The 12,395-nt window shown below is 37.1% G+C and overlaps 1 protein-coding gene across 28 annotated transcripts in view; it reads left to right on the top strand.

Moving 5' to 3' along the window:
- ADD3 (adducin 3) overlaps nt 1-12,395 on the top strand; it is a 170,960-nt gene that overhangs the window by 125,348 nt on the left and 33,217 nt on the right. For all 28 annotated transcript variants that reach the window (XM_019034903.4, XM_055352103.2, XM_055352111.2 and 25 more), the window contains one exon: nt 11,808-12,031. In XM_019034903.4, coding sequence (XP_018890448.1) covers nt 11,837-12,031 — 195 coding nt within the window. In that variant the 5' untranslated portion in view covers nt 11,808-11,836. The remainder of the gene's footprint in view (nt 1-11,807; nt 12,032-12,395) is intronic.

The following is a 12,395-nucleotide window of genomic DNA, read 5'->3' on the forward strand; positions in this document are numbered from 1 at the left end:
TTCCCCCACCGTGGCACGTCACAATGACTGTATTAGGAATGGAACACAGAAACATAGTCCATGGTAACAAATCAGTTTCCTAGACTAGCCTTTTCGATGCATGTTTATTTTGCAGACTCAGCTCATTTTTAATAATAAGCTTTGTTGGATTATTTGCATTTCTTCAGTTAAAAAGTAATTTCAGCTTGTGAAATAGGTAGATGTAAGATTGGAATTTGGGGAAGTTAAATTTCCTATATTATTTTATTTGAATATTCATTTGAGAAAAGGTCCACTGAGATTTGTACAGTGGGTATGCAGTAAAGTATGAAGTATGTGAGAGTTGATGTTTCTTTAAAAAATAAAAAAAAGCTTTTTGCCTAGAAAGACTACCAAATAAGAGTCAAAGACTTACGGTATCTCCTGAAATTGAGAGCAATGAATGTTTATTTAAAAATAATAATTTCTAGTGATTCCTCTTTTTAAAACCTCTCATTTATCATGAGCTGTCAAGTTCTGGATAGTTTCCTGGATCTCAATTTTAAAATTTTCTCTAATAGCAGGGAACTCAACAGAAACTAAATGTCTGAGACGCACATCTAAGTAATCAATCCACTAGTCTCTGTCAGCTTTCTCTAAGGAAGGGGTTGGGATGTGGGGTGGGGAACCCTTCTTTTGTTTCTCAACCATTTTCCAAAACTCCACATTGAAGACAAATGGTGACTAAGGGAATATATATAGAATGTTCATTATATTTTGTAGAAAGGAGAGTAAAGGCGCACCAAGGCTGTGTGTCTTTGGGTTCTGTAAGATACTTGAGGGATTGCCTTTCTGTGGTTGATTGTTTTACTTATTTCATAGGAATATATATATATGTACACACACATATGTATATATGATATATGTTTATAATATATATGATATATGTATAAAATCAGTTTCATATTTACTTTTCCAAATGGTTTATGTTGGGAACAATTCAAGTTAATGTTAGATAATGATTAATGATTGAGTTTGGACTTGAAGAAATACTTTCTCTGAACTTTCTGTACATGTTTCCAACTTTGTAACCCTGCTCCTTGTATGGCCATTGTAACTGGTAAATTTGACCTAATTATAATAAAGATTTTTATTTCAACTTACCAATGAATGTTATTTTCACCTCTACCAATGTCTAAGCAAGTAACTGCCTCTCTTCCTCTCCCAACCCCCACTATCACCTCAAGTACAGAAATCTGTTTGCCTCACTGTTCCTTGTAACAGGTAACGTAGATCAATAAAATATCCTTCATCGTTAGTGACACAGAGGTTAGATTGATCCTCAGCATTGTCCAACTCTGTCTTTAGTCTTTGAATCACCCTGTTGAATGATTATGTTGATGTAACAAGCACCTACTTGACTTTTTTTTTTTTTTTTTTTTTTTTTGGCAGACAGTCTTGCTCTGTCGCCCAGGCTGGAGTGCAGTGGCGTGATCTCACCTCACTGCAACCTTCACCTCCCGGGTTCAAGCGATTCTCATGCTTTGGCCTCCCAAGTAGCTAGGACTATAGGCATGTATCACCACGCCCAGCTAATGTTTTGTATTTTTAGTAGAGATGGGGTTTCACCATGTTGCCAAGGCTTGTCTTGAACTCCTAAGCTCAGGTAGTCCGCCTACCTTGGCCTTCCAAAGTGCTGGGATTACAGGTGTGAGCCACCATGCCCAGCCCCTACTTGACATTTTTTTACTTACTGTTCTGCACCTACATTATGAATAATGTGTGTGTTATGACTACATCTAACTGCTTTGTTCCAATTGTACAATCACAAGGAGACTCGTGTTTGCCAAGAGTTTATATTAATTCATATTATATTTTTATTTGTAAAACAAAATTTGAAACTGAAACACCCTCTTAGCTGTGGCCTCCAATTGACACATATTTTATCTTTTTTGAATGACTGCTTAGTCAGACATCAACTTCCATTAAGTACAGAACATTTAGTACCGCAGTGGGTTGCTGTTACTATTTTATTTTATTTTGTTATTGTTGTGGGGGTTTTCTCCCTTGACTTTAAGTTGGATTTTAAACTAAGGCTCAGTCCTAACTTTTACTAAACAACTATAGATTTATTGTTTCCTGGACTTTATATTGAGGTTTAGAATTTAGTTTTATTTTAAAGATAACAAGTCATTTCAAAAGAACAAAAACGGGGTTCAGGAATTTAAGAATAATACGGACCAATCTGACAATTCCAGCAGTAGGCCAGAGAGGTAGGTAGGTTTCCACATGTGTAGGTTTGATAGCCATGGAAGACTTTGTGCAAATTTTATTGCTACTTTTAGAATATTTACTATTTCCACTTTGGTATTGAGTATTGTGATCGTATAATATTTTCATCCCTCCTCCCCCAAATAAAGTCAGTGATCTAATGGCTGGATATATCTCTAGGAAATGATAGTCCTTTGAGCCATCTCATATTTTTTGGCTAACTCCACCATGCCTGTTAAGATCTATAACCATGAGTAATTTCCTTATTTGTGAGAAGAACCTTTGGTAATCCGAGACAAATTTATTAAACCTCAGTTTTTATACTACAAGACTACAGTAACTAAAACAGCCTGGTACTGGTTCAAAAACAGACACATAGACCAATGGAACAGGTTAGAGAACCCAGAAATAGAGCCACACACGTACAACCATCTGATCTTTGACAAAGTCAACAATAACAAGCAATGGGGAAAGGATTCCCTATTCAATAAATGGTGCTGGGGTAATTGACTAGCCATCATATGCAGAAGATTGAAACTGGACCTTTTCCTTTCACCATATACAAAATTCAACTCAAGATGGATCAAAGACTTACATGTGAGACCTAAAACTATAAACTCTAGGAGAAAACCTGGATTTCATGATGAAGTCTCCAAAAGCAATTGCAAAAAAACAAAAATAAACTAGTATGACATAATTAAAGAGCCTTCTGCATGGCAAAAGAAACTATCAACGTAGAAAACAGACAACCTGCAGGATGGTAGAAAATATTTACAAACTATGCATCCAACAAAGGTGTAATATCCAGAGTTTATGAGGAACTTAACCCAACAGGTAAACAACCCCATAAGAAAATAGTCTCAAAGGACATGAACATCCACTTCTCAGAAGACATACACACAAGTCAGCATGCATATGGAAAAATGCTCAACATCACTAATCATCAGAGAAGTGCAAATCAAAACCACAGGGAGATACCTTCTCATACCAGTCAGGATGACTGTTATTAAAATGTCAGAAAATAACAGATGTTGGCAAGGTTGTGGAGAAAACGGAACACTTATACACTGCTGTCCAGCCACTGTGGAAAGCAGGAGGTTTCTCACAGAATTTAAAACAGAACTACCATTCAACCCAGCAATCCCATTTACTGGGTGTATACCCAAAGGAATATAAATTATTCTACCAAAAAGACACAAGCACAAATATATTCATTGCAGCACTATCCACAATAGCAAAGACATGGAATCAATCACCTAGATGTCCATAACAGTGGTCTGAATGAAGAAAACTTGGTACATATATACCTTGGAATACTATGCAGCCATAAAAAAAAACATGAAATCATGTCCTTTGCAGCAACATGGATGCAGCTGGAGGCTGTTACCCTAAGCAAATTAACACAGGAACAGAAAACCAAATACTGCATGTTCTCACCTATAATGGTAACTAAGCATTGAATACACATGGACACAAAGGTGGGAACAATAGACACCCGGCCTACTTGAATGGGGAAGGTAGCAGGAGGGTGAAGGCGGAAAAACTGCCTATCAGGTCCTCTGCTCACTTACTTGGCTTATGAAGTCATTTGTACTCCAAACCCCAATGCCGTACAATTTACCTATGTAACAGACCTGCACATGTACCCCCTGAACCTAACATAAAAGGGGTGGGGAAACATTATGTTGTATACTTTAAATAAATATAATTTATTTTTTAAACTGAAAAAAAACCCCTCAGTTTTCTTATCTTTAAAGTTGGGGATACTGGTCGCCTTTTCATAGAGTTGTGAAGGATTTTTCTTGGAGGCTGGGGAGACAGAGTCTCACTCTGTCACCCATGCTGGAGTGCAGTGGTGCAATCTTGGCTTATTGCAACCTCCACCTCCTGGGTTCAAGCAATTCTCTTGCCCCAGCCTCTGAGTAGCTAGGATTACAGATACATGCCACCATGCCTAGCTAATTTTTGCATTTTTAGTAGAGATGGGGTTTCACCATATTTGCCAGGCTGGTCTCCAACTCCTGACCTCAAGTAATCCGCCCACCTTGGCCTCCCAAATGCTGGTATTACCAGTGTGAGCCACCACACCTGGCCAGAGTTGTAAAGGATATTAAATGAGAAAATCTGTGTAGAGCATAGTACCTGGAATTCTGTGATTGCTTTAAAATGTTTCATTAAATTACTGATTTTGTAGTTTAGACATGTTTATGTATACATGCATTTTTATTTAGTATCTATATTAGATCAATTTCTGTTACCACTTATTTCAGTTGGTGTATTATACTTGTCTTAACTCTTTAGGTCCCAACAGAATATTTTTCTGAGGTTTGTTTTGTTTCATAATACAGCCCTCAACTCTTTTAATATGATGCTAAATTATATTAAAGTGAAACTTAAATACAATTTATTATTACCCAGAGCACAATCAATGTCATTTTGTTAATAGCTTGTAATTAAGTCATAGTGGTCATCTGTCAGGTAAAGAGTTAAGACTTCCTATATACTGATCAATAGCCAACGTAGTCTCCTTTTCAGATGGACTTGAGCCAATTTAGTGGTCCATACCTTGCATGTAGTTCCTTTTTGTTTGGAACTCAAAGTTGTGTGGAATGTTCCATGATATTTTATTATACCATTTATCTGCCTGCTCATTGAGCTTCTTGATCTGCCCATCTCCTAATACTCTTTGTCTTTATGCATCTTATTTATATGTTTTGCTAAGTACTGAAGGCAAAGATACTAAGTGTCTTTATGGTGTGTGGGTGTGTGTGTGTATGTATGAAAAATATAAAGTTATGTGAATGTGGTCTTTCCCTATATCTCAAAATCTTATTGTACTATATTCGCCCATTTTTGAACAGTGGTTGACCACAGGTAACTGAAACTGCAGTTAAGGAGGGGAACTACTGTATTGATAATATGTTAGTGAGTACTTTTTAATATTTAATGATGTAGTTACTTAAAACTTGTCCCTTTGGTATTTAGGTCAAATAAACCACCATTATACAACTACCCCACTTGTACATCTATTTTTCTGTGCATGCTAGGCAAACGGACCATTAAGTCTATTACAAGCACTAGAATTTTAGTTCTTCTTAATAGCCTATTCCTCTCAGTGGATGGTATTTATAAAATACATCCATAAACATGGTGTGGTGGGTCTGTTTTCTTTCTTATACTTCGTTGAAGGAGTAAATTTTGATTATGGGGCAATCTGGATGACATGGTAATGCTAATAAACATCATTATTATGATTTTATAATATGATATTTGAGCAATGTAACTTTAGAAAAGTCACTGAACACCACTGAGTATAGTTTCCTCTCATCTGTAAAAAGTGATCATTGAATCTAGTCTGAAATATTTCAAGAGAAGCTCATATAAAATCAATAGCCTTTTAAGAATAAGAGCCTAGTGCTTTGTGGGATAATTAAATTTTTCTCCATTTGCGCACTTAGTGCCATCTGTATTACTCAGTGCTGCTCAATGCCAGGTTCATTTGGGTTTTTTCTCCCATTTTTCTTCATTTTTATCTATTTCTGCTTCAAGTTTTCAGATCTGTCAATTTCCATGTCAGTTGTATATAAAATTTTGGCTAGCATTTAAAAGCAGCTCATGTCTTTTAGAACTTAAAATGAAGAAAATTTCACTAGTGATCTAAGGATAGCAGCTTGTCATAGTTTGTGTAGGGTCTAAGTTGTTTTCTAGAACTTCAAATAACTTTAAAATTTCATAGTAACTTTCATCAAGAAAAACTGAAATAGCATTTGTTGTTTTGTTTTTTAACCAAATATGCTGCTTTGCGGTCTTGGCATATCTTTGATTATTCTTTGAAGTGTGGAACAATAGGTCTGGTACTTGAAAGTACAGCCATCTCTTTGCTTATTCTAAAGAAAGCTGTTCAAACTGCCAAGAATTTTAAGTTTGGAAAGATTTTTTTCTAAGTAATAACTTCTTTTCAAAAGATTGTTTTTACTATTCCCAGCCTAGAAATAATGCAAACCAGATTTATTTGGAAGGAGTTGTGATATAGTAAAGTAACTTAATTCAGCCCCCATTTATGGAGTTCTCGTCCATTGTGAGGACTACAAGAGAGTCCCCATTCCCAAGCTTGCAAGGTGGTCAGTAGCTTCTCAGGTTGGATTTTTAAAATAACAGTTTTATGGAGATAATTCACATACCATGCCATTTGGCCATATAAAGTATACAATTCAGTGGTTTTTAATATAGTCACAGAGTTGTACAACTATCACCACAGTAATTTTAGAACATGTTCATCACTCCAAAAATAAATCTCATTAGCGGCCACTCCTCATTTTCCCATAGTGCTTGGCAGCCATTAATCTGTTTTCTACCTCTATAGATTTGTCTTTTCTAAACATTTCATATAAATGGAGTCATACAATATGTGGTCCTTGGTGACTAGCTTCTTTCACTTACAATGTTTTCAAGGTTCATCCATGTTGAAGCACATATCACTATTCCATTTCCTTTTATTGCCATGTAATATTCCACTTTCTGGATTACCATATGACAAAATACTATACTTTGTGTTTGTCAGTTGATAGATGTTTGGGTTGTTTCTACTTTTTGCTATTAATGAAAAAATATGCTATAATTATATAATAGTCAAAGACAGGAAATAACCAGTTGTCTTTGAGTAGGCAAATGATTAAACAAATAATGATACAGCCATACCATAGAATAGCATTCAACAGTAAAAAGGAACAAATTATTGATATGACAGCCTCCACAAATCTTCAGTAAATGATTGAGTGAAAAAAGCCAATCCCCAAAGGTTTTATATGTTGCATATTTTCATTTGTATAATATTCTTTAAATGACAATTATAGCAATAGAGAATGGATTAGTGGTTGCTGCTGATTAAGGAGGGAGTGGAAATGGGCATTGCTATTAAAGGGCAGCATGAGGAGTACTTCTGGTGATGGAAATAATCTCCTTCTTGACTATATTACTGTCAGTGTCCTGGTTGTGATACTGTAATATAGTTTTGCAAAGTGTTGCCATTGGGAGAAACTGGGGAAAAGGGCATAAGGGATGTCTGTATTATTTGTTATAGATTATTATATAAAAATATTTTTTTGGAAAAAAACAAAATTCAGTTGGCTCTTTCAGCATTCTGCCTAGAAATCTTAGCCAGCTCCACATTTGTTAAGCATGTTTTCTACTTTTCAAGTTAACACATTCTTGTTAGTCTGTGCTCTCATTATGCAACATAACCCTCTCTCCAACCTCCAGTAGCAGTCTCCTCACTGCCTTGTCAGCCTCCACTAATAGCCTTCCCGCTGCCTAGGCCCCAGAGCTAATGCCACGTTTTCAGTTTTTGTTATTACAGCACCAGTAACACCAGTTTTCACTTTAGTTATCTGTTGCTGTGTAAAAAAAAGAAACAACAAAAACAAAGTTTTGTGTGTTTAACAATTTATTATTTCTCATGATTCTGTATGTTGACTGAGTAGCACCTTACCTGCTTTTACCTGGACTCATTCATGTTGCGATAGTTAGCTCGGGGGGTGGGGAGTCTGCTGGGAACCTGGCTTACTGGGGACAGCTGGGCCTCTTTCTCCTCATTTTTCATTATGGGCTTCTTCATGGTGTGGCAGCTGCACGACCCTCAAAGTGTATAATGTCACTTCAGCCACATTGTTTTAGTCAAAGCAAATCACAAGTCCAAACCAGATTTAAGGGATAGGAAAATAGTCAGTACTTCTTAGTGGAAAAAGTAGATCGCAGGGAAGCATGGAAGAATTCTTGAGGCCGTCTTTGAAAAACGATGTACCACAGAGCCCAAATCAGGAGTCCAGCTCATCTAGAGGCATCTAACAGGTAACTCAGGTGGAAAGGGCTCTACAAGTGGACCTGAATACAAGCAAACCAGATTGTAAGATAGGCAAGAATGGCACTAGCAGTGCTGGTGAGCTCAGAATTGAACGTAGGGGTATTTTTCTCAGTCTGTGAACACTTTGGGTTAATTTGATAATGAACAGCTTTACAAAATACATGGTATGAGCATATGTCAGATACTGTTTATGTTAACAATTATACAATGTTACTACCTCTGTTACTTTGAGTTTTGAGGGTTCTTATATTAATCTAAGTGGATTGGGAATATAGCTTTCGTATGTATGACTGTTTTTGTTTAATAGCTCAGGTATTGTTTGGGGGTTTTCTTTTCGTAAGTGTGTTTTGTATCCTATCTTACCTGTGAGCAAACTTTTAAAAATTCTTTGGTGAGGAAAGAACATGGTATACTATAAAATTCAGGAGGGCCCTGAAAATTGTGGTATTAATATTTTCCTTTGACTGTGTTGAGATTGGATTTGTCTTATATTGGATTAATGTTTATGTATATATTTTGGATTTTTTGTGCTTTGTTTTGAAATTATCTCAGACTTACAAAAGAGTTGGCAAAAATAGTGAAAGAATTCCTGTTTGTCCTTTACCCAGATTCCCTAAATGATAATATCTTCCATAACCATGTTGTAATTATCAGTTTCAGGAAATTAACATTGATGTAAATACTATTATCAAATTTACAGATTCTATTTAAATTTCACCAATTGTCTCACTGATGTCCTTTTCCTGGTCTAGGATCTGATCCAAGATTACATGTTGCATTTAATTGTCACGTCTTAGTCTCCTTTGTCTTCTTTAATCTGGAACAGTTACTTACAGTTCTTTAGTCTTTGTTTTTCTTTTTTTTTTTTTTTTTGAGATAGAGTCTCGCTCTGTCACCCAGGCTGGAGTGTAGTGGTGTGATCTCGGCTCACTGCAAGCTCCACCTCCCAGGTTCACACCATTCTCCTGCCTCAGCCTCCTGAGTAGCTGGGACTACAGGCGCCTGCCACCACGCCTGGCTAATTTTTTTGTATTTTTAATAGAGACAGAGTTTCACCGTGTTAGCCAGAATGGTCTCGATCTCCTGACCTCATGATCTGGCTGCCTTGGCCTCCCGAAGTGCTGGGATTACAGGCATAAGCTACCGCGCCCAGCCTAGTCTTTATTTTTCATGACCTTGACATGATTGAAGAGTACTGGCCAGTTTTGTACAATGATCCTCAATTTAAGGCAGTCAATTGATTTGATTCAGAGGAGCCTAGTCTTCTGTAGTTCTGCTTTGAAATGGTTGAATATACTGAAACATTGCAGAAATATTATTCTTATCTATGAATAATAATCCTAGGAGTTGGATGGCTAAGGGACTGGATAGAAATGTGATGATTGGGAGTATCTTTAAGTGGCTCTGTGTTTAGAGTATCTGTTTTATAGGTACTTATTTTCAAAACTCCTCCCCCAAAAATGTGCTTTCAGATGTATAATTCATAGAATCATAAACAGCCCTTTGTAATATCCTCAGAGAGCTTGAAAATGTTTTTATCTTTCTGCAGTGCTGACATTGATGTGTTTTAAATGGGTAGACATTGTGCTATTTGCAAAGCCTTCTATCTAAACTAAGCAGATAGTTGTAACATTTTATCTGTGACTGGCTGAAGTTCTTTTAACACCCATATTTCTTAAAGCAAATTGTGAACTATTTTCATGAATACAGAGTTGTTTTTTTTTTTTTTTGAGATGGAGTCTCACTCTGTTGCCCAGGCTGCAGTGCAATGGTGTGATCTCAGCTCACTGCAACCTCCGCCTCCCAGGTTCAAGCGATTTTCCTGCCTCAGCCTCCTGAGTAGCTGCGATTACAGGCACCTACCACCACGCCCAACTAATTTTTTGTATTTTCAGTAAAGGCAGGGTTTCACTATGTTGGCCAGGCTGGTCTCGAACTCGTGACCTCATGATCTGCCCCCTTGGCCTCCCAAAGTGCTGGGATTATGGGCATGAGCCACTGTGCCGGCCTGAATACAGAAATTTTTTGCCTCACTCCATCGCCCAGACTGGAATGCAGTGGTGTGATCATGGCTCACTGCAGCCTCAACCTCCTGGGCTCAAGGAATCCTCCCACCTCCACCTCCTGAGTAGCTAGGACTACAGGTGCATGCCAACACGCCTGGCTTTTTTTTTTTTTTTTTTTTTAATTTATTTTGTAGAGACAGGGTTTTACTATGTTGCCCAGGTTGATCTGGAACTCCTGGGCTCAAGTGATCCTCCCACCTCAATCTCCCAACATGCTGGGATTATAAGCATGAGCCACCATGCCCAGCTTAAACTCTATTTAAAAAAAAAAAAAAAATTACAAAAATGTGATTTACTATAAGAGTACTATTTTAAAAATATTAATATGTAAAGAAATATGTAATAAGCTACAATATTTCTTCAAAAAAATCAATCTTACTCTCCTCTCTAGCATATATTCATTCTCAATTAACATTTCCTACCCCTTCTCCCTTCCGTTTCCTTCCCGACCATAACTTAGAGTTTCTAGGGCATTGTTTTTCAAGTTGTGGGTCACAACCCATTAGTGGATCATCAATCAATTTGACTAGCGTGTATTAAAATGAAGTAGATTAAAATAGAAAATATCGGAATATACCACATAGTAAGGGAAAGTATGTCATTAATTTATCTTAGTTATGTATCTTATATATTTGTATGTGAATACAATATAAAATATTTGAAAGCCACCATTCTGGAGTGTTTCATCTATTTGTGTCTTGAACCTAATGTTTTTTAAACATGCATGTTGGATAGTTGTTCCATAAATATTTGCATAAGATTTTTAAAACTAGAATTTTGTATATACATGATACCTTGTTTCTATTCTGCATGGCCAAAGGCTACATCAGAGGGAAACCCTTAGTGTTCACAAGTTTTATAACTACTTTTTAAAAATTCGTTCTTTGCAGCACTTTAAAAGAATGTTGTTTAAGACTATTTTTTCCCTAATGTGATTCATACTGGTTTGTACTAGTTCCTATTACTCTGAAATACTTAGAAAGTATGACTTTGCATATGTGGTATTAAAAGTAGGAGTTGGGGGCCAGGCACAGAGGCTCATGCCTGTAATCTTATCACTTTGGGAGGCCAAGGCAGGAGGATCACTTCAGCCCAGCTGGGCACAGTGGCTCATGCCTGTAATCCCAATGCTTTGGGAGGCCAAGGTGGGCAGACCATGAGATCAGTAGTTCCAGACCAGCATGGTCAATATGGTGAAACCCCGTCTCTACTTAAAAAAATACAAAAATTAGCTGGGCATGGTGGCACGCACCTGTAGTCCCAACTACTCGGGAGGCTGAGGCAGGAGAATCTCTTGAACCCAGTAGGTGGAGGTTGCATTGAGCCAAGATCACGTCACTGCACTCCAGCCTGGGTGACACAGTGAGACTCCATCTGAAAAAAAAAAAAAAAAAAGGGCAGTTGATGACATTAACATAATTTAATTGAACCAGGAGTTTCTGTTAGCTCTGAAAATATCAATTTCAAATCGAGCATTATAATCTAAGATCTTTTTATATGAATAAAAAATTGTTCTAATATTTTTGAGAAGCTACTTTTTAAAGTGCACCTGTTAACTCTGAGGGCAAAATGTAAAAGTTCTGCTTGACCCATGTAAATTTTGAATTTAATGAATTTATCATGGATGTCCTTCTTTGTGTTTATTAATGCAGATAACAAGAGTAATCCACAGACTTAAAACATGAGCTCAGGTGCCAGCGAAGGCGTGATTACCACTCCTCCTCCTCCCAGCATGCCTCACAAAGAGAGATATTTTGACCGCATCAATGAAAATGACCCAGAATACATTAGGGAGAGGAACATGTCTCCTGATCTACGACAAGACTTCAACATGATGGAGCAGAGGAAACGAGTTACTCAGATCCTGCAAAGTCCTGTGAGTTGAATTAGAAGGCTGTAATTTTTCTCCCTCTTTGGAAATGTTTCTCAAACTACCCTCAGGTTAAAAGAGGGGTGGAGGAGGAGTGGTGACCAGTTGCTTCCAGTCTTTCAAAGGAGAAATGGACATCTAATTTGTGTATTTGATTTGCAGAGCCTTAATGACAACCTAGTATTGTGTTTGGTGGTTTAAATTTTGTGTGTTTTCTGGGTATAGCACTTTATTAAGGGAGGATACCCAATTCAGACTGAATATGTAAAGAAAAGAAAGGCATGACTCAAGTCATAGGAACCAATAAATAAGTTAGGTATATCCCATGCACGTATTTTCTTCTTCCTTTGGGTACCTTGATGCTCAGAGT

This window comes from Gorilla gorilla, chromosome 8 (genome assembly GCF_029281585.2).
Source record: "Gorilla gorilla gorilla isolate KB3781 chromosome 8, NHGRI_mGorGor1-v2.1_pri, whole genome shotgun sequence".
NCBI lineage: Eukaryota > Metazoa > Chordata > Mammalia > Primates > Hominidae > Gorilla > Gorilla gorilla.